The sequence below is a fragment of the Pecten maximus genome, chromosome 4 (genome assembly GCF_902652985.1).
Source record: "Pecten maximus chromosome 4, xPecMax1.1, whole genome shotgun sequence".
Taxonomy (NCBI): Eukaryota; Metazoa; Mollusca; class Bivalvia; order Pectinida; family Pectinidae; genus Pecten; species Pecten maximus.
The window spans coordinates 46286017-46310765 of NC_047018.1; the positions used below are offsets into that span (position 1 = coordinate 46286017).

Consider the following 24749-nt stretch of genomic DNA (forward strand, 5'->3'; position numbering starts at 1 on the left):
ATATTATGAAGGAAGGTTTAATCTATTTGACATAAATGACAACTTTTAATCTATTTGACATGAATGTCCATTAATTACTTTTATAGAATAATCATATATTTGAAAATTATTTAAATTTACAAAGTGATCAAAGTATTAGTACATGATAATCGTTGTATTTGTAATTTTTATCAAAAAATATTACTTGTTTAAATAAATCTGTGCGAATATTCAAAGATAACACTACAAAGTCAAATGTAACAATTGAATATAAAGTTATGAATCACAGTCTGATCCAGTTTTTAGTCCTTTCCTGGATTAGGAAGTTTTCTAATGTAGCGATGTGACAAGTTCACCATTTTATAGATTTAGTTCTTGAAGACATCATGTGTTTCACCAAATATTAAGAAACCGAGCTGGAGTGCTCAGTAATGTGTGTATTTCACATATGTCAGTGTGATAACACAAAATCTACGTGTATGAAGGGGAGTAACTCCTGATCTGTTATCACACTAACCTGTAAGGGGAGTAACTCCTGATCTGTTATCACACTGACCTGTAAGGGGAGTAACTCCTGATCTGTTAACACACTAACCTGTAAGGGGAATAACTCCTGATCTGTTATCACACTAACCTGTAAGGGGAATAACTCCTGATCTGTTATCACACTAACCTGTAAGGGGAATAACTCCTGATCTGTTATCACACTAACCTGTAAGGGGAATAACTCCTGATCTGTTAACACACTGACCTGTAAGGGGAGTAACTCCTGATCTGTTAACACACTAACCTGTAAGGGGAATAACTCCTGATCTGTTAACACACTGACCTGTAAGGGGAGTAACTCCTGATCTGTTAACACACTGACCTGTAAGGGGAGTAACTCCTGATCTGTTATCACACTAACCTGTAAGGGGAATAACTCCAGATCTGTTATCACACCAAGTCCTAAGAAGGGGAATAACTCCTGATCTGTTATCACACTAACCTGTAAGAAGGGGAGTAACTCCTGATCTGTTATCACACTAACCTGTAAGGGGAGTAACTCCTGATCTGTTAACACACTGACCTGTAAGGGGAGTAACTCCTGATCTGTTATCACACCAAGTCCTATGAAGGGGAGTAACTCCTGATCTGTTATCACACTAACCTATAAGAAGGGGAGTAACTCCTGATCTGTTATCACACTAACCTGTAAGAAGGGGAGTAACTCCTGATCTGTTATCACACTAACCTATAAGAAGGGGAGTAACTCCTGATCTGTTATCACACTGACCTGTAAGGGGAGTAACTCCTGATCTGTTATCACACTAACCTGTAAGGGGAGTAACTCCTGATCTGTTATCACACTAAACCCTATGAAGGGGAGTAACTTCTGATCTGTTATCACACTATGTCCTATGAAGGGAAGTAACTCCTGATATGTTACCACACCAAGTCCTATGAAATGGAGTAACTCCTGATCTGTTATCACACTAAACCCTATGAAGGGGAGTAACTCCTGATCTGTTATCACACCAAATCCTATGAAGGGGAGTAACTCCTGATCTGTTATCAGGCCTCAGACCACAATTAATTTCCCTCTTTGTTCTACCAAAGAAAAATCGAAATTAAAATATTTCAGAAGTTTGCAAAAAATCTGGCTTTCACATCACGTGTAGAACTATTCAAGCTGAACATACAGTGAGCTGGAAAGTACCCCATGACCGGCATTTAACAAAGTTATTTATATTTAAGTGTAACCACCCTAATATATTGTAGGAAAATCCGGAAAATCACAAAATATTACTACTCAAGCCTTATAACTCCCCGTGTCCTGCCTCACAAACAAACATGGAAATGGTGTCAAAACAAAATTCTGCCACTAGATTAAATATTGCACTATAAATCTATGCTAAAATTATGTCCATATCTGTAACAGCTAAGTCAGGAAAAAATATTTAGCAACAGTCCTGAAATTTCAATATGTACTACATTCGTGTACAACGACCCGGAAGTATTATTGTGGTCTGAGGCCTGTATATATGTCAAATGTTGAAAAATAAAATTTTCATAAAGTACACAGTATTGTATGTTATTGATTAAGTTTAAAATCAAATTTGAAGTTATTCTGTTCAAAAATAAAAATTCTATGGTCATTTTGCTACCCCTACCCCTGGCCAGGGGCCAATTTTCACTAACTGAGCAGGGTCACCATGCAAACATTCCTGTTTTGCACACAATGTTGATGGAATAGTTGCAATGAATTTATGACAATAACACACATTCAGCAGACTAACTTGTGTCATATTTTTATTATGCTCTTGAAAAAAATAAAGATGTTATAACATGTTAATTAAGAAAAACTTGAAAATTCAAGATTTAAAAAAGATTTTTGCATATATTAGTGAATAACTTTTTTATTAGATGTCTCAGCCTGTCTAACTTTTTGCATTCTGAAAGACCAGTTTTTAAAGATAATATTTACATAGACACACTTGGGGGTCACTTAGTAGTAATCAGGTAATTAGTGGTCAAGTGGTCAAGGGTCCCCTGGGGGTACACTGTTCTGGAAGTCTACCTCAGAGTATTAAAGAGAGCATAACTTGTACTGGCACCAAGTAATGTGACTGAATTTTCATGTTAAGTAATTCTGGGAAGTTACACAACATCTCACCGTTTAAATTTTTGGCATAAATTCAAGTTTTCAATGATTTTTTTGAAAATTAAAATGGGATTTTACAATTTTTTAAGAAAAAAATTCATTTAAATGCTTAAAATGTGAAGTTAAATTCATTTTTCTGAAATCATTACTTCAATTATATAAAGTGATACTAAAGCTGTACTCAAATATGCAAAGACAATTAATATATTTGCACAAGTATGGAAATTACAGTGAGTTTAATGTGCATAGGTATGCCTCATACTTGACTAATTTTCAGACCCAAATCTGGAGTGACGTGACGGACAAACTTTGAACCTATTTAAACTCATAAATACTTTAAAAAAAAGGTCACAATTGAACAAATTCCCTTTGTGACAGAGAAAATGTTTAATTATCAATTAAAGTTTCACAAGTCTGATGTAAAATTTCACTGTATATCTACATTATGTGTCCTTTTGAGAGACCATGTCCTTGGACAGGGCAAAATCCTATCATCTGTTTTTGCATGAATACCAAATTTTCAATGATCTGTGTTTAAAATGCCAAAAAACATATTTAAACCATTCGCTTACATAGAACGAAGGAAATAATAAAGGAAAAACCTGTTCTGAGAAAAATGTGTTGAAATATTGTGAATTAGAATGTATACACTATATCACATTGAGTGAAATTCAAATATTTGGGAGGGGGGGAACAATATTGTGTTGTTTTCTTTCAAATTTTGAATTAAAATTAATTTAAACCACTACAGTACATCACAAGATACATACATTACACTTTATGCCCAGCTTATAACAACAGCACCTGCTTTGTTGCATGTAGAAAAGATTTTTGACAGAAAATGTGAAATTTTAGAAGATTTTGTGATTAATTCAAATAATAATCATGATTTTTTAATCACAATTTTACAAAATAATCTACATTTGCTATGTGGCCAGTCATTTAACATGTCAGCACACTATGTACTATTGGAAAATATAGCCCCTGACTTTGTACAGTACATGTAAATAGTGAAATGAGCAAAACTGCGGTTAACAGTATTACGGTTTTTACCCTAAAAGTTATACCAAAATATAGCGCAAAACCGTTTATCTTCATAAACACTGCTAGTACACATCTGAAACTTTAAAGTAACCTCAAAGTGTATACTAGAAATGTGTAGCAAACACAAATACCAACATGTTTTCTCGACAAACATGTCCAGTGTGATCAGAGACAAGGATCCGCAATAGAAACGATCATCGAAACGAGGTGTATTGGGGGTGTAGTTACTAAAATGAAGCTGTCATTAATTAAAAACTCACAGAAAGTACGTGAAATGTCGTCTGCATATAGGTAAAATACACACAAGTGCACAGGAAATGTTAAAAGTTCGCGATGTTTCTAATTTAAGGTCCACGCGCGAATGTTTACATCGGAAAGGTGCGTTCTATGCAGGCCTCAGACCACAATTAATTTCCCTCTTTGTTCTACCAAAGAAAAATCGAAATTAAAATATTTCAGAAGTTTGCAAAAAATCTGGCTTTCACATCACGTGTAGAACTATTCAAGCTGAACATACAGTGAGCTGGAAAGTACCCCATGACCGGCATTTAACAAAGTTATTTATATTTAAGTGTAACCACCCTAATATATTGTAGGAAAATCCGGAAAATCACAAAATATTACTACTCAAGCCTTATAACTCCCCGTGTCCTGCCTCACAAACAAACATGGAAATGGTGTCAAAACAAAATTCTGCCACTAGATTAAATATTGCACTATAAATCTATGCTAAAATTATGTCCATATCTGTAACAGCTACCGTAAATATTCGCGTATAGTGCGCACTTTTTTTCAAAAATTGACAAGTGAAAAAGACCACTGCGCACTATACGCAAGTACAAGCCTTTTCCCAGTCAGAATGAATGTGATTTGACGGAGATTTGTGATCGTTTCCTTTCACAGCAGGATTGATTTAATACTTATTTATATAACATATATAAAGCATTAAGAAAGTAATAGTTAACAAATAATCAAAGAAATGAATAGTTATTTTAATATTTAATTCCTTGAAATTGTGTATTTATCAGCAATTACGTGGATTTATCTAAGTCGATCGTGAGCCACATGTTCCGTACACATACGATATCTCACTTGAGGATGTTCCCGTATTCAGGTCCAAAACGATGTATAACATCTCAATTAACATCAAACAAAACTTGAAATGATATAGCAGTACTTAGTTATTTCATACTTCTAAATTAATCACCTTATAAATCCAGAATGTTGCCAGAAACTGATACCGTTCAACTTGTTTATTTACGGAAGCTGAAACAGCACGCATGCGCAATTAGGCACGGGTAACACTAATGCCTTGATCTCGTGCGGCAGTCACTGACCAACTGGCCATAAAAAAATATGATAAGACTGTGAAAACTACCAGGGTACTCTTATTTATCGTCTTCACTGTAGATGTATCCTTTACACATGTTAATTCATTGATATAAAAGTTGTGACCAGCACGACGACTGCAGACTTGTTTCCGTACTGTATACAAAATGGCGGCCTGTGTAACATTACGTAGCAGTCAGCTTACCAGTCAATCTTGTTATAATTGAGCTTAATAAGCTTTGTATGTTCGTGGACAGATACCACAAGAGATCATACCTGCGTGAAAATCACAAGGTAATTGAGGGTAGGATTAATTATTTTGTTGGTACAACAGCGTAGATGGGACCTAGATGGGACCGCTACAATTTGTAAGCTGACTAGGCCTGTGGCGGTATAATGTAAACAACCTGTCAATCCAATGTGTCAAATCTGACCGGTGATTCCAATTAAATGTGGTACATTGTAAATAATCTTTCATAAGTTACAACTTCCTATCATCTTATGCTTTAGAATTCATCTACCGCTCAGTTGAAAATTGAAAAAAAAAAATTGTTAATTTTTTTTTTTTTGAAAATGAACCTCAAAAACGTACCTGCGCACTATACGCGAGTGCGCACTATACCCGAATATTTACGGTAAGTCAGGAAAAAATATTTAGCAACAGTCCTGAAATTTCAATATGTACTACATTCGTGTACAACGACCCGGAAGTATTATTGTGGTCTGAGGCCATCACACCAAGTCCTATGAAGGGGAGTAACTCCTGATCTGTTATCACACCAAGTCCTATGAAGGGGAGTAACTCCTGATCTGTTATCACACTAACCTGTAAGAAGGGGAGTAACTCCTGATCTGTTATCACACTAACCTGTAAGAAGGGGAGTAACTCCTGATCTGTTATCACACTAACCTGTAAGGGGAGTAACTCCTGATCTGTTATCACACTAACCTGTAAGGGGAGTAACTCCTGATCTGTTATCACACCAAGTCCTATGAAGGGGAGTAACTCCTGATCTGTTATCACACTAACCTGTAAGGGGAGTAACTCCTGATCTGTTATCACACTAACCTGTAAGGGGAGTAACTCCTGATCTGTTATCACACTAAGCCCTATGAAGGGGAGTAACTCCTGATCTGTTATCACACTAAACCCTATGAAGGGGAGTAACAGTTGACCCAGCTGTTAAGATACTAACAAACCATCATGTACTTGGTGACTTTAATATTTTTGTCCAATTAAGTCCATCCCTTACTCTCAAACTCTATCAATCAACAGATCACACAGATTTTTAATCGTTAGTGTACGTACCCTCCTTACCTGATATAGTAGACATCAGCTAGGAAAAAGATAAATTTTCTGTCTCAGTTTGGATTCAGATGCTTCATGCCGTCCTCACACGTACACCAGCCATGATTAAAATGTGATCTAGCTTCAGAGCTTGTGTACACTGGATATACTGATACGTTTAGACAGACAACAGATTTTGAAGTGATTTCATTAAGATCACAGCTTGATCCTGTTGGATGGTTATTTCAAAGGTACAAAGGCTTTGATACTTCACTGATTTGATGCTAGCAATATCATATTGATTGACTGTCAATCCATTCCTGTGATGCTTACAATCCTGCATTTGTCTATAAAAGTGCAAGACTATAATGTTTGATGAAAATGATCACTCCACACTCCAGGGTTTCAAAGTAATACAAATATTTCAGAACTAAATGTGCTAGAAACGTTATCGTTCAGCCAGAAAATCAGGCAGAAAATCAGCAAATTTACCAGATCCCCTTTTTATCCAAACAAATCTGTTATAATCTGAGACAAACAAAGAGATATTGATGGTAAAGGATATACAAGGCAATAACACATCAATTAAAGCTTTGGTTTTCATTCAGTAATTCACAGTATTAAAATTGTCCCCCTATCCAACCACCACTAATCTGGTTGTCCCACTATCCAGTCACCATTAATCTGGTTGTCCCACTATCCAACCACCGCTAATCTGGCTGTCCCACTATCCAACCACCACTAATCTGGTTGTCCCACTATCCAGTCACCACTAATCTGGTTGTCCCACTATCCAGTCACCATTAATCTGGTTGTCCCACTATCCAACCACCGCTAATCTGGCTGTCCCACTATCCAACCACCACTAATCTGGTTGTCCCACTATCCAGTCACCACTAATCTGGTTGTCCCATTATCCAGTCACCACTAATCTGGTTGTCCCACTATCCAGCCACCACTAATCTGGTTGTCCCACTATCTATCCACCACTGATCTGGTTGTCCCACTATTTTGCCACCACTAATCTGGTTGTCCCACTATTTTGCCACCACTAATCTGGTTGTCCCACTATCTAGCCACCACTTATCTGGTTGTCCCACTATCTAGCCACCACTAATCTAGTTGTCTCATTATCTAGCCACTACTAATCTGGTTGTCCCACTATCCAGTCACCACTTATCGTGGTTGTCCCACTATCCAGTCACCACTAATCTGGTTGTCCCACTATCCAGTCACCACTAATCTGGTTGTCCCACTATCCAGTTACCACTAATCTGGTTGTCCCACTATCCAACCACCACTAATCTGGTTGTCCCACTATCTAGCCACCACTTATCGTGGTTGTCCCACTATCCAGTCACCACTAATCTGGTTGTCTCATTATCTAGCCACTACTAATCTGGTTGTCCCACTATCCAGTCACCACTAATCTGGTTGTCCCACTATCCAGTTACCACTAATCTGGTTGTCCAACTATCCAATCACCACTAATCTAGTTGTCCCATTATCTAGTCACTACTAATCTGGTTGTCCCACTATCCAGTCACCACTAATCTGGTTGTCCCATTATCCAGTCACCACTAATCTGGTTGTCCCACTATCTAGCCACCACTAATCTGGTTGTTCCGCTAACCAGTCACCACTAATCTGGTTGGCCAACGATCAAGTCACCAATTAATCTGGTTGTCCCACATCATCCTGCCTCCATTAATCTAGATGTCCCACTTTCATCCAATGTCCACTAATCTAACTGTCCCACTTTCATCCAGCCACCACTTATCTAGATGTCCCACTTTTATCGAGCCACCACTAGCTATCACAGACAATCTAGTCACCTTTATTCAGTTTCGCTGACACAGGTCTAATGCCTCAATCAGTCAATTAGTGTTGTTGGATTCAAGTGTCTCAGGATCCCTTTGATGCCTCCTTGCATGTCTTCATTGACAATTAAAATCATTAATGATCACAAATTAAATATCTTTATACTGAAAATTAACCATCTTTAGTGTATTTGCTCACAATTTACAGACCAAGGTTCTATTTCATATGAAGACATTCATGAATTGTACTGGGGACTTTTTTAACTAAAACTCAAACAGCATTTTGGGTAAACCCAGAAATTACCAGAACTCAGCAGAGGCTCATGGTTTTATATATAGACACCCTCAAAAACAGGATGCAAACAGACCTATCAAACTTGTCCCCCACATTCAAAATTTCCTTTAGAAATTTTAAAGTAGCAAGCATTAATTAGCAAAAAAATTACAGAATCTTTATGTTGAGAAAATCAAAGAAAATTTCATTTTGAACTTTGACCTCGCCTTTGCATTATCATCATTTTTGTATAATATCGTTTGATTTTAATATTTTCTTACCTTTTTTCTCCACTTCTGATCGCTTTTTTCTTTTCAGTTTATTTTCTGGCTTCTCATATTGGTCTCTGTAATTAATTAGTCATCATTAAATACTTTTTAAATCTGCATCTATCTATCGATAATCTTCATGTTTACAAATGAATCACAAAACAAGAGACCTATTGGGCCTTTATAGTCACCGAAGTTTGATTCATTTTTAGTTTCCAGCTAAATTAGTTCTTGTGCAGCTCAGATTACTGAAAGTCATTAATAAAATTATTTTGAATAATAAATGATAAGAAAAGAAACTTTTTTAGTATTTTTTTCAAATATTGCCAGCTGCCAAATAAGAGAAAACTAATATATTGTATAAAACCATATTCTTAATCAAAAATGACAAAAGTTACTACAACAAGCATGCTTGGTATTGCTAAAGCAATAAATGCCCACTACCGTCCCCCAACAAACATAGTATTAGTGACCTTGACCTTGACTCAAAAACCCTAAAACTCAAACTTCATCTGTAGCTATTCATACTAAAGTTACATGTACATACCAACTTTAACCAAAATATCTTAATCCATGGCTGAGAAAAATGAGTAGAAGGACAGGCGGGAGAAAACCTATAGTATCCGCGTTTCACCAGTAGAGGACGAACAAGTTGATCTTGAAACATCTTATAATCTGATATTTCCGTCCTCCAGTAACCCTGGACACCAGTTTAACCTCTCCTGCCTCCAGTGGCCTAACACCACTTTAACCTCTCCTGATTAATCTGTCAGGCTCTTGAAAACATAATTAAATTTTATTGATTCTTCAAACACTCGAACAACTTTGATTTCCACTGTTGAAGTGACAAATTTAACAACAGAGACCATTGAACACTTTGGATGGTTTTACAGCATTTTTTGTGAAAATTAACATATACACACATTTTCAGTAATTTTAAAATCATAATAATTATTAATATTATACCTCATTCATTTAAGTGCCTATTTGAGTCTAGTAGTTGCTCCGGTCCATATATAGTATATGGCCCGGAGTCAAGGGCCGAAGTCCTTGACTCCGGGCCGACGCTATATGAAAATGACGTCATAATACCAAGTTGACGTCGTTATATTATGACGTCATCATTTCAGACACTGAGCGAAATGGCGTCTGGCAGTGATAGATTTGTTGGTCATATTCGGTATAATATAACAAATATTGCATGTCACTTCGGGCAATATGGGAGTTTATGGACTGGTCAGTCACCCAAATATATGTATATGGACCGAAGCGAAGCTTCGGTCCATATACATATATTTGGGTGACTGACCAGTCCATAAACTCCCATATTGCCCTCAGTGCCATGCAATATTTGTTAACTATTTTGCAGTACTTTTGCAGCAGCCTTTCACCAATTATTAACTTACTGCCAGGTATTGCTAAAGCATAACATGCCCCTTTCTGACCCCGGCTAAAAATAGAAACAGTGACATTGACTTAACCCAAAACCCCTGAAACTAACACTTCTCCAAGATATTATCACCCTTTGTCATTGTGTGAGATTTGATCGAATCCCTCAAGGATATTTGTAGCAGCTAGAGTGCTGACGAACTTCGGCAATATGTACATACGTACAAGATGGATGGACCTATAAGAAACCTATAAAAGCCCGGTTTCACTGGTAGGGGGAACTTTTAAATAACTGTAGTTGTACACCTTCAGTAGATCCTGAGATGTATCAAAATTGTCTTTTTTATATCACATCAAAATAAGATTTAATAAATATTTATCTATAAAGCATATTTGCCTCATGACCTTTTGAAGTTTGTATCTGAGATATGATCTAATTTTAAAAGCCACCAATGAACCTCTGTAGCAGTGACCTAACTTGGAACAAAAATGACCTCCTCTTCCACAAATACTCGACTTTACGACTAAAAGCACCGCATCAAAACAGGAAGTCATCTAAGGATCAAACAAGCTGTTCAAAGTATGCGGTCATGAAAGACTAGACATTGCCAGAGATTTCCTATGCATAATCATCATAAACCTTGGTAGTTAATTATACCTAACGTTACACATATAACATTATTGTATATCACTGATAATAAAACAGAGAAATATAAATTACAATCATGGGAAGTGATGCATAATCAAATTCAGGAAATATATATATAACCTTACCTGTTCATACCTGTCCGCTTTCCAAGTGTATGTGTTCCTAACTTATGTGTTACTAGCCTTTGTGTACCTAGCATATGTGTTACTAGCCTTTGTGTACCTAGCTTATGTGTTCCTAGCCTATGTGTTCCTAACCTATGTGTACCTAACCTATGTGTACTTAGCCCATGTGTAACTAGCCTTTGTGTACCTAGCTTATGTGTTCCTAACCCATGTGTTACTAGCCTTTGTGTACCTAGCTTATGTGTTCTTGACAAAGCCAATGTTTTCCAAGCCTTCGTGTGCCGAGGCTTAGATGTGTACAGTACCTAAAGCCTATTTGTTCCAAACCTATGTGTTCCTAACCTATGTGTTCCTAACCTATGTGTTCCTATCCTGTGTTCCTAACCTATGTGTTCCTAACCTATGTGTTCCTAACCTATGTGTTCCTATCCTGTGTTCCTAACCTATGTGTTCCTATCCTGTGTTCCTTACCTATATGTTCCCAGCCTAAGTGTACCTTATTATGTATATGTGTTCCTAGCCTATGTGTTCTAACCTATGTGTACTTAGCCCATGTGTTACTAGCCTTTGTGTACCTAGCTTATGTGCTCCTAACCTATGTGTTACAAGCCTATGTGTTCCTCGGCTATGTGTTCCTTACCTATATGTTCCCAGCCTATGTGTACCTTATTATGTATATGTGTTCCTAGCCTATGTGCTCCTAACCTATGTGTTACAAGCCTATGTGTTTCTCTAATATGTGTCCTTAACCCATGTGTTCCTTACCTAGGTGTTACTAACCTACGTGTTCCTAACCTATGTGTACCAAACCTGTGTTCCTAGCCAATGTGTACCTAGGATATGTGTTCCTAGAATATGTGTTCCTAGCCAATGTGTTCCTAGCCTATGTGTTCCTAGCAAATGAGTTGCTAGCCAATGTGTACCTAGGCTATGTGTTCCTAGCATATGTGTTCCTAGCCAATGTGTACCTAGCCTATATGTTTTACATACCTGTGGATATGTTGACTTACCTGAAAAACTTGCACGTGGCAAGACCCAGACCAAATATGGTGATACAGACACAGACCAGACTCCACACCACAATGTTGGCAGAATTACCAGAGTTAGGGTGGGGACCAACCACTGTAAAATATAAAATACTGTCAAACAACAAGTTAGGGTGGGGACCACTGTAAAATATAAAATACTATGAAACAATAAGTTAGGGTGGGGACCAACCACTGTAAAATATAAAATACTGTCAAACAACAAGTTAGGGTGGGGACCAACCACTGTAAAATATAAAATACTGTCAAACAATAAGTTAGGGTGGGGACCAACCACTGTAAAATATAAATACTGTCAAACAACAAGTTAGGGTGGGGACCAACCACTGTAAAATATAAAATACTGTCAAACAACAAGTTAGGGCGGGGACCAACCACTGTAAAATATAAAATACTATGAAACAACAAGTTAGGGTGGGGACCAACCACTGTAAAATATAAAATACTGTCAAACAACAAGTTAGGGTGGGGACCAACCACTGTAAAATATAAAATACTGTCAAACAACAAGTTAGGGTGGGGACCACTGTAAAATATAAAATACTATGAAACAATAAGTTAGGGTGGGGACCAACCACTGTAAAATATAAAATACTATGAAACAACAAGTTAGGGTGGGGACCAATCACTGTAAAATATAAAATACTATGAAACAATAAGTTAGGGTGGGGACCAACCAATGTAAAATATAAAATACTGTCAAACAACAAGTTAGGGTGGGGACCAACCACTGTAAAATATAAAATACTGTCAAACAACAAGTTAGGGGGGGGGGGACCAAACACTGTAATATATAAAATACTGTCAAACAACAAGTTAGGGTGTCAACCACTGTAAAATATAAAATACTATGAAACATCAAGTTAGGGTGGGGACCAACCACTGTAAAATATAAAATACTGTCAAACAATAAGTTATGGTGTCAATCACTGTAAAATATAAAACATTCTCAATGTCATGGAGGTCAACCGTTGTAAAATATAAAATACTATCAAATAAAAAGCTAGGGTGCCTCACACTGTAAGATATAATTTATTATCCATGTCACAGGGGGCAACCTCTGTGAAATATGAAATGCTCTCAAAGCTAGGGGGACAACCGCTGTAAAATATAAAAGCTATCAAACAACAAGTCAGGGTACCAAACACTGTAAAATATAAAATACTAAAAAAAACTTAAAGTTAGGGTGGGGGCCACAGCAAAATTTAACATCAGAACACTTTTGGATAAAGATCACACATTTGATATTGTGACCTTACAAGTAGGTAAAACAAGGTAGCCATTAGACAGATCTGCAGAGCAGAAAGCCGACAGATGGATGGACAGATTGAATAACAAACACATATAGCACCATAGACCAAGATATCCCAGAGGGATCTTGGTGCCCACACCTGAATAGTCATTATTGGTTCTATGTCTGACTGATTGTCTGTCATTTTCCTCTTAATCTGATAACATTAACAAGCGGAACCTACACATGAAGTTTGAGGAATATCCCTCCAGTACAGTTAAAGAAATAGTGATAACAAACTTCAATTCTTAAAATCCAAGATGGCCATGTTTCGGCCATTTTGTTAAATTCCAGAAAAGGATTAAAGTTGACTTAATTTTTCAATTGATTCAACATGATAATGTACACATCATTGATTGGACCTGAGGTCAGATCCAGATGCCATTGTGTTATAAAAATTGGGTCTCCCCCTCGAGGGTCAGAGTCACCATTTATGCAAAATCTGTTTCCCTTCCTTTAAGGATGTTTCTGACCAAATTGGGTTCAAATCCATTCATAACTTTATGACTAGTAGCGATTTAAAGGAATTACCTCTATTTCCGCTATTGTGCCACGCCCCTTTGGCCCCTCAGGGGTCAGAGGCACCATTTAAGCAAAATCTGTTCCCCTTCCCCCAAGGATGTTTCTGACCAAATTGGGTTTAAATCCATTGATAACTTTATGACAAGTAGCGATTTAAAGGAATTACCTCTATTTCCTCTATTGGGCCCCGCCCCTTTGGCCCCTCGGGGGTCAGAGTCACCATTTATGCAAATCTGTTCCCCTTCCTTTCAGGATGTTTCTGACCAAATTGGGTTCAAATCCATTCATAACTTTATGAGTAGTAGTGATTTAAAGACATTACCTCTATTTCCCCTATTGGGCCCCACCCCTTTGGGGTCAGAGTCACCATTTATGCAAAATCTGTTCCCCTTCCCCCAAGGATGTTTCTGACTAAATTGGGTTCAAATCCATTCATAACTTTATGACTAGTAGCGATTTAAAGGAATTACCTCTATTTCCGCTATTGGGCCCCGCCCCTTTGGCCCCTCGGGGGTCAGAGTCACCATTTATGCAAAATCTGTTCCGCTTCCTCCAAGGATGTTTCTGACCAAATTGGGTTTAAATCCATTCATAACTTTATGACAAGTAGCGATTTAAAGGAATAACCTCTATTTCCGCTATTGTGCCCCGCCCCTTTAACCCCTCGGGGGTCAGAGTCACCATTTATGCAAAATCTGTTCCCCTTCTGCCAAGGATGTTTCTGACCAAATTTGCTCAAAATCCAATAAGAACTTTTTGACTAGTAGCGATTTGAAGCAAATGTTGACGTACGACGGACGGAAGACGGACTCTGCGCCATGACATAAGCTCACCGGACCTTCGGTCCAGGTGAGCTTAAAATTACACAAATATATTTGTGTTTACAGAATTATAATAATAATGTAACTGCATAATTTTCTTATCTAGTATGTTTATATTTTGACCTGAATTAATTAGCCGATCTTTTATATGAGGATTCCATTTAAATGGAGACTAAGCCAGAAAATGGTTTCCAGGAACAATTCTCATCATGGCTACCTAAGGGTACTAGATCGTAGAAAAATATCATATTTTATGTGTTATAAATAAGGTCAAACTTTACATAGGTAAAATCAATAAACCAGCCAGGTAGTTAAGATCACTAGACTACCAATTAGCTGGTCAGCCATTGTTGTACAGTATACTTACTGCAGCATGAACACTTAAGCTTCTAATGTCTTAAAACTACAAGCTTACACACAGTCACTTGCTTTCATCTGTGTGGCTACATACAATTAGTGTCAAATGGGACCTAAATGTGTCTTTTATTGAGAGTGAAAATAAAATATGTAACAGATATCTTTTAATCAATTTAGTCAACATAAGAGTCATTTACCTGCAATTTACTGGACAAATATTATTTATGTGAATATTGTAGAACTTACAAATTAAGAAATATATGAGTCAACACCAGTGTCTGACCATCATTACAACCAGAATATATGCCAGACAGGGGCGGTCAAACTGGACAACACAGGGATAGGGAGTCTGACCATCATTACAACCAGAATATATGCCAGACAGGGGCGGTCAAACTGGACAACACAGGGATAGGATGTCTGACCATCATTATAACCAGAATATATGCCAGACAGGGGCGGTCAAACTGGACAACACATGGACAGGGAGTCTGACCATCATTACAACCAGAATATATGCAAGACAGGGGCGGTCAAACTGGACAACACAGGGATAGGGAGTCTGACCACCATTACTCTAAGAATCAGCTGTGGACATGCAGGGGCGGTCAAACTGGACAACACAGGGATAGGGAGTCTGACCACCATTCCTCTCAGAAACAGCTTTCTACATGCAGGGGCGGTCAAACTGGACAACACAGGTAAAGTGAGTTTGACCATCATTACTTTCAAAATCAGTCGGACACTGGGACTGTCAAACTGGACAACATTGGGAGAGCGAGTCTGGCCATCGTTACTCTCAGAATCAGCTTTCGACATGCAGGGACTGTCAAACTGGACAATACATGGACATTGATTGGTATAAAATGTCGCGCTCTTATGATCTACAGAGGTCAAGTGTTAGTAATGAAATTAACCCTTTGAGAGGAGAAGAACTAAAAAGAGGACCGTTTAATCGTAAATCTGGGTAATGAGATTCACACAGTTATCCCTCATCAGACTGCCATGTTTTAGTGTTCTTTCACCATCCATCTCACAATAAAATTCTCCAGAGGCTTGGCACGTTGGTCCTGTTGGCAATTATAGCCTTCTTCCAAAAGCACTTGTTGAGAAATGCCCTTTTATCACCCCCTTAGGAAATTATCAATTCTCTGTGAACGAATCACACTTAATCAGTTATAAAATCTGTTCTTCACTTCACTTCAGCAAAGTGCATCCTGGTCAAATGAAATCGGAGTAAAAATATCTAGACAACAAAAAATAGCATTCAGCAATGAAGTATCAATAATATAAAATTGGTATCATTTACTAAAATAAACACTAGTAATGATCATTTAAATCACTGAGGTGTTCATTCCAACTTACTGCATAGCTGTTAAATATTTCATGCTTGTCCTATTCAGAACTACTTCGTGGGCGTATAGAATTTTGCACAGCCATGCCTAAATATTCTGTAGGGAAAACTTGTATATATTTGTTTTTGAATATAATTTTATTTGCTGGGTATTCACATTCGAGCTGTATTCAAGGACCATAAATTTTGCCAAATTAAATCCCTTGCAAATATTTCCAAATATATACATGTTTTTTAGTAGTACCCGCTTAAATCAAACAACTAAAACCTTATGATTACCTCCCCTGACTATATGAAACTCCCCCTGAATATAAACCTATCAAATCACACAATTAAACCCTAATGATTACCTCCCCTGAGTACAATCCCTCCCCTGAGTACAAACCCTCCCCTGAGTATAAATCCTCCCCTGAGTACAAACCCTCCCCTGAGTATAAACCCTTCCCTGAGTATAAACCATCCCCTGAGTATAAACCAATCAAATCACACAATTAAAACCTTATAACTACCTCCCCTGAGTATAAACCAATCAAATCACACAATTAAATCCTAATGATTACCTCCCCTGACCATTAACCCTCCCCTGAATATAAACCAATCAAATCACACAATAAAACCTTACAATTACCTCCCCTGACTATAAACCAATCAAATCACACAATAAAACCTTACAATTACCTCCCCTGACCATTAACCCTTCCCTAACTATAAACCTTCCCCTGACTATTAACCAATCAAATCACACAATAAAACCTTACAATTACCTCCCCTGACTATAAACCAATCAAATCACACAATAAAACCTTACAAGTACCTCCCCTGACCATTTACCCTTCCCTAACTATAAACCTTCCCCTGACCATTAACCAATCAAATCACACAATAAAACCTTACAATTACCTCCCCTGACTATAAACCAATCAAATCACACAATAAAACCTTACAATTACCTCCCCTGACCATTAACCCTTCCCTAACTATAAACCTCCCCCTGACTAATAACCAATCAAATCACACAATAAAACCTTACAATTACCTCCCCTGACTATAAACCATCAAATCACACAATAAAACCCTAATGATTACCTCCCCTGACTATAAACCATCAAATCACACAACAAGAGGCCCATGGGCCTTAACGGTCATCTGACAAACACTTACAGCAGGGACACGACCCTCAATCCAGCATTATTACCATAAATTATCTATACGCAGCCAGTTATGTTTCAGATCAAATTTGGTTTTTATCCATTTAGCTTATCCAGGAAGAGCAGCATCTTAAAGCAAAATTTTAGCCAAGTTCCCATTTTTGGGGCATGCCCCTCTGTCCCAATGGGTCAAACAAGACTCATTTATATTAATTAGGATTGCCCTTCCCCAATGATGTTTCATACTAAATATGGTTGTAGTCAATTAAGGCATTAAGGAGGAATAGCATTTTAAAGAAATGTTTAACCTAAGCGCTCCTTTTGCCCCATCTTTCTTTCCCCAGGGGTCAGACCTGTCTCATTATAAAATATGATTACCGTCACCTTATGTTTCACATCAAATTTGGTTGTAATCCACCAAAAGGTTAAGGAGGATTAGGATTTAATAGAAAAAATTCACCAACGTTCTCCTTTTGGGGCCCCGCCCCTCAGGCCCCAGGGGTCACACTAGCCTCGTTTATATAAAATATGACCACCCTTCCCACAGGATGTTTCACACCATATTTGGTATTAATCCACCAAAGGGTTAGAGAGAAGTAGGATTTTATAGCAAAATTTCATCAAAGTTCCCCTTTTGGGGCCCCTCCCCTCAGGCCCCTCCCCTCAGGCCCCAGGGGTCACACCAGCCTCATTTATATAAAATATGATCGCCCTCCCCCAATGATGTTACACACCATCCAATGATGTTTCACACCATATCTGGTTGAAATCCACCAAAGGGTTAAGGAGGAGTAGGATTTTATAGCAAACATTCACAAAAGTTCCCTTTTTGGGGTCCCGCCCCTTGGGCCCCAGGGGTCAGACCAGCCTCATTTATACAAAATATGATTGCCCTCTCCCGATAATGCTTCAAACCAAATTTGGAAGTAATCCACCCAAGGGTTAAGGAGGAGTAGCGTTTTGAATGAAAAAGTTTACGCACGGCGGACGACGACGGACGAAGCACGATGGCTATAGGTCATCCTGACCCTTTGGGTCAGATGACCTAAAAAACCCTAATGATTACCTCCCCTGACCTTTAACCCTTCCCTAACTATAAACCTTCCCCTGACTATTAACCAATCAAATCACACAATAAAACCTTACAATTACCTCCCCTGATTATAACCAATTCAGACAAGAGATCATGAACTTGTCAATTCTTTTGACAAAATTTAAAAATTATGCATTCTTCCTGAAGATTTTCTTCACTTAGATAATGTCAGATAATCATTAAGGCTAAACTGTCAAAAAATACCCCAGAAAAATACTTAAAAGAGGAAAGTTATTCCAGAGAAGAGGTGCCAACTTAAAAGGATTCCTGGGAAAATGAGTGACACGGGAATGTCTTCCTTAAAGTCTTCCCGTCTTAATTACAACATTTAAAAGCATGTTGTAATCAGGTCTTTGAAATTGTTTCATTTCTATCTCTGTAATCATGGATGTTCTGATCCGAGTCTTCAGACCTGTAGTGATTTTATTGTTGTCTTTATAAAATGAATAAATATTGTATGTTACATATAAACATGTACACTCTCATTATCATCAAGAAGAAGTCTGGACCGTGGTCATGAACTCAGTAGCAAGTATAGAATACCTGGGAGAACAAACAATTACCAATTAATTACCAATTACAGTCAAACCTGTATTAAGTGGCCACCCAAGGGACCGACAGATATTGGCTGCTTAAGAGAGGTGGCTGCCTAAACCAGGTTGGCCAGAAACGGCCTGTTGCCCAATTCTTTTTTCAACAGTTTATTGAATTAATCATATTATAATGCACTTATTGATATTGATAACAATGTACCATGTACAGTGTATTTTGAAATGAAAACCAACAAAGATCAAAGTTTTGATAAATTTGATAAAAATACCTGGTAATGTGATCATCACGGATGCCTACTTCCGAACAAAATGGCCGCTTAATACAGGACGATACAACGACTTGGGGCAGATTTTTGAGGTCGTTTGCCGCATAAGACAGGTGACCGCTTATTTAAAGTTCATTATATAGTGTTTTCCATCGGGCGGACCACAGACTGGCCGCTTAACGGAGGAGGCCGCTTATTCAAGGTGGCTGTTAGAGCAGGTTTGACTGTAGTTCTTTTTTTAAGTAAGGGCATTGGTTTAATCGGTGAATAGGCAGTTTCTATTAAACTCTACGGGCAGACCTGAGTACAGTAACCTCTACAGGCAAACCTGAGTACTGTAACCTCTACAGGCAGACCTGAGTACTGTAACCTCTACTGGCAGACCAGTACTGTAACCTCTACTGGCAGACCAGTACTGTAACCTCTACTGGCAGACCTGAGTGCTGTAACCTCTACAGGCAGACCAGTACTGTAACCTCTACTGGCAGACCTGAGTACTGTAACCTCTACAGGCAGACCCGAGTACTGTAACCTCTACAGGCAAACCTGAGTACTGTAACCTCTACAGGCAGATCAGTACTGTAACCTCTACAGGCAGATCAGTACTGTAAACTATACAGACAGATCAGTACTGTAAACTATACGGGCAGATCAGTCCTGTAAACTATACAGACAGATCAGTACTGTAAACTACAGACAGATCAGTACTGTAAACTATACAGACAGATCAGTACTGTAAACTATAGACAGATCAGTACTGTAAACTATATAGACAGATCAGTACTGTAGACTATACAGACAGATCAGTACCGTAAACTATACAGACAGATCAGTACTGTAAACTATACAGACAGATCAGTATTGTAAACTATACAGACAGATCAGTACTGTAAACTATACAGATCAGTACTGTAAACTATAGACAGATCAGTACTGTAAACTATACAGACAGATCAGTACTGTAAACTATAGACAGATCAGTACTGTAAACTATACAGACAGATCAGTACTGTAACCTATACAGGCAGATCAGTACTGTAAACTACAGACAGATCAGTACTGTAAACTATATAGACAGATCAGTACTGTAAACTACAGACAGATCAGTACTGTAAACTATAGACAGATCAGTACTGTAAACTATATAGACAGATCAGTACTGTAAACTACAGACAGATCAGTACTGTAAACTATAGACAGATCAGTACTGTAAACTATAGACAGATCAGTACTGTAAACTATACAGACAGATCAGTACTGTAACCTCTACAGGCAGATCAGTACTGTAAACTACAGACAGATCAGTACTGTAAACTATATAGACAGATCAGTACTGTAAACTACAGACAGATCAGTACTGTAAACTATAGACAGATCAGTACTGTAAACTATAGACAGATCAGTACTGTAAACTATACAGACAGATCAGTACTGTAAACTATACAGACAGATCAGTACTGTAAACTATAGACAGATCAGTACTGTAAACTATAGACAGATCAGTACTGTAAACTATACAGACAGATCAGTACTGTAAACTATAGACAGATCAGTACTGTAAACTATACAGACAGATCAGTACTGTAAACTATACAGACAGATCAGTACTGTAAACTATAGACAGATCAGTACTGTAAACTATAGACAGATCAGTACTGTAAACTATAGACAGATCAGTACTGTAAACTATAGACAGATCAGTACTGTAAACTATACAGACAGATCAGTACTGTAAACTATAGACAGATCAGTACTGTAAACTATACAGACAGATCAGTACTGTAAACTATACAGACAGATCAGTACTGTAAACTATAGACAGATCAGTACTGTAAACTATAGACAGATCAGTACTGTAAACTATACAGACAGATCAGTACTGTAAACTATACAGGCAGATCAGTACTGTAAACTATACAGACAGATCAGTACTGTAAACTATACAGGCAGATCAGTACTGTAAACTATACAGACAGATCAGTACTGTAAACTATACAGACAGATCAGTACTGTAGACTATACAGACAGATCAGTACTGTAAACTATATAGACAGATCAGTACTGTAAACTATACAGACAGATCAGTACTGTAAACTATAGACAGATCAGTACTGTAAACTATACAGACAGATCAGTACTGTAAACTATACAGACAGATCAGTACTGTAAACTATACAGACAGATCAGTACTGTAGACTATACAGACAGATCAGTACCGTAAACTATACAGACAGATCAGTATTGTAAACTATACAGACAGATCAGTATTGTAAACTATACAGACAGATCAGTACTGTAAACTATACAGATCAGTACTGTAAACTATAGACAGATCAGTACTGTAAACTATACAGACAGATCAGTACTGTAAACTATAGACAGATCAGTACTGTAAACTATACAGACAGATCAGTACTTTAACCTCTACAGGCAGATCAGTACTGTAAACTACAGACAGATCAGTACTGTAAACTATATAGACAGATCAGTACTGTAAACTACAGACAGATCAGTACTGTAAACTATAGACAGATCAGTACTGTAAACTATAGACAGATCAGTACTGTAAACTATAGACAGATCAGTACTGTAAACTACAGACAGATCAGTACTGTAAACTATAGACAGATCAGTACTGTAAACTATAGACAGATCAGTACTGTAAACTATACAGACAGATCAGTACTGTAACCTCTACAGGCAGATCAGTACTGTAAACTACAGACAGATCAGTACTGTAAACTATAGACAGATCAGTACTGTAAACTACAGACAGATCAGTACTGTAAACTATAGACAGATCAGTACTGTAAACTATAGACAGATCAGTACTGTAAACTATACAGACAGATCAGTACTGTAAACTATACAGACAGATCAGTACTGTAAACTATAGACAGATCAGTACTGTAAACTATACAGACAGATCAGTACTGTAAACTATACAGACAGATCAGTACTGTAAACTATAGACAGATCAGTACTGTAAACTATAGACAGATCAGTACTGTAAACTATAGACAGATCAGTACTGTAAACTATAGACAGATCAGTACTGTAAACTATACAGACAGATCAGTACTGTAAACTATAGACAGATCAGTACTGTAAACTATACAGACAGATCAGTACTGTAAACTATACAGACAGATCAGTACTGTAAACTATAGACAGATCAGTACTGTAAACTATAGACAGATCAGTACTGTAAACTATACAGACAGATCAGTACTGTAAACTATACAGGCAGATCAGTACTGTAAACTATACAGACAGATCAGTACTGTAAACTATACAGGCAGATCAGTACTGTAAACTATACAGACAGATCAGTACTGTAAACTATACAGACAGATCAGTACTGTAGACTATACAGACAGATCAGTACTGTAAACTATATAGACAGATCAGTACTGTAAACTATACAGACAGATCAGTACTGTAAACTATAGACAGATCAGTACTGTAAACTATACAGACAGATCAGTACTGTAAACTATACAGACAGATCAGTACTGTAAACTATACAGACAGATCAGTACTGTAAACTATAGACAGATCAGTACTGTAAACTATACACACAGATCAGTACTGTAAACTATAGACAGATCAGTACTGTAAACTATAGACAGATCAGTACTGTAAACTATACACACAGATCAGTACTGTAAACTATACAGACAGATCAGTACTGTAAACTATAGACAGATCAGTACTGTAAACTATACAGACAGATCAGTACTGTAAACTATAGACAGATCAGTACTGTAAACTATACAGACAGATCAGTACTGTAAACTATACAGACAGATCAGTACTGTAAACTATAGACAGATCAGTACTGTAAACTATACAGACAGATCAGTACTGTAAACTATACAGACAGATCAGTACTGTAAACTATACAGACAGATCAGTACTGTAAACTATACAGACAGATCAGTACTGTAAACTATACGACAGATCAGTACTGTAAACTATAGACAGATCAGTACTGTAAACTATACAGACAGATCAGTACTGTAACTATAGACAGATCAGTACTGTAAACTATAGACAGATCAGTACTGTAAACTATACAGACAGATCAGTACTGTAAACTATAGACAGATCAGTACTGTAAACTATAGACAGATCAGTACTGTAAACTATACAGACAGATCAGTACTGTAAACTATAGACAGATCAGTACTGTAAACTATACAGACAGATCAGTACTGTAAACTATAGACAGATCAGTACTGTAAACTATAGACAGATCAGTACTGTAAACTATACAGACAGATCAGTACTGTAAACTATACACAGATCAGTACTGTAAACTATACAGACAGATCAGTACTGTAAACTATACAGACAGATCAGTACTGTAAACTATACAGACAGATCAGTACTGTAAACTATAGACAGATCAGTACTGTAAACTATACAGACAGATCAGTACTGTAAACTATAGACAGATCAGTACTGTAAACTATAGACAGATCAGTACTGTAAACTATACAGACAGATCAGTACTGTAAACTATACAGACAGATCAGTACTGTAAACTATACAGACAGATCAGTACTGTAAACTATACAGACAGATCAGTACTGTAAACTATACAGACAGATCAGTACTGTAAACTATAGACAGATCAGTACTGTAAACTATACAGACAGATCAGTACTGTAAACTATAGACAGATCAGTACTGTAAACTATACAGACAGATCAGTACTGTAAACTATAGACAGATCAGTACTGTAAACTATACAGACAGATCAGTACTGTAAACTATACAGACAGATCAGTACTGTAAACTATACAGACAGATCAGTACTGTAAACTATACAGACAGATCAGTACTGTAAACTATACAGACAGATCAGTACTGTAAACTATAGACAGATCAGTACTGTAAACTATACAGACAGATCAGTACTGTAAACTATAGACAGATCAGTACTGTAAACTATACAGACAGATCAGTACTGTAAACTATACAGACAGATCAGTACTGTAGACTATACAGACAGATCAGTACTGTAAACTATACAGACAGATCAGTACTGTAGACTATACAGACAGATCAGTACTGTAAACTATAGACAGATCAGTACTGTAAACTATACAGACAGATCAGTACTGTAAACTATATAGACAGATCAGTACTGTAAACTATAGACAGATCAGTACTGTAAACTATACACAGATCAGTACTGTAACCTATACAGACAGATCAGTACTGTAAACTATACAGACAGATCAGTACTGTAAACTATACAGACAGATCAGTACTGTAAACTATACAGACAGATCAGTACTGTAAACTATAGACAGATCAGTACTGTAAACTATACAGACAGATCAGTACTGTAAACTATAGACAGATCAGTACTGTAAACTATAAGACAGATCAGTACTGTAAACTATACAGACAGATCAGTACTGTAAACTATACAGACAGATCAGTACTGTAAACTATACAGACAGATCAGTACTGTAC

At 37.3% G+C, this 24749-nt stretch overlaps 1 protein-coding gene across 1 annotated transcript in view; it reads right to left on the reverse strand.

The window, feature by feature from the left end:
* Nucleotides 1-8157: 8157 nt before the first annotated feature.
* LOC117326580 overlaps nucleotides 8158-24749 on the reverse strand; it is a 71286-nt gene continuing 54694 nt past the window's right edge. Inside the window, exons 4-6 of the mRNA XM_033883338.1 lie at nucleotides 11821-11932; nucleotides 8660-8724; nucleotides 8158-8219 (exon numbers count right to left, since the gene is read on the reverse strand). Coding sequence (XP_033739229.1) covers nucleotides 8158-8219; nucleotides 8660-8724; nucleotides 11821-11932 — 239 coding nt within the window. The remainder of the gene's footprint in view (nucleotides 8220-8659; nucleotides 8725-11820; nucleotides 11933-24749) is intronic.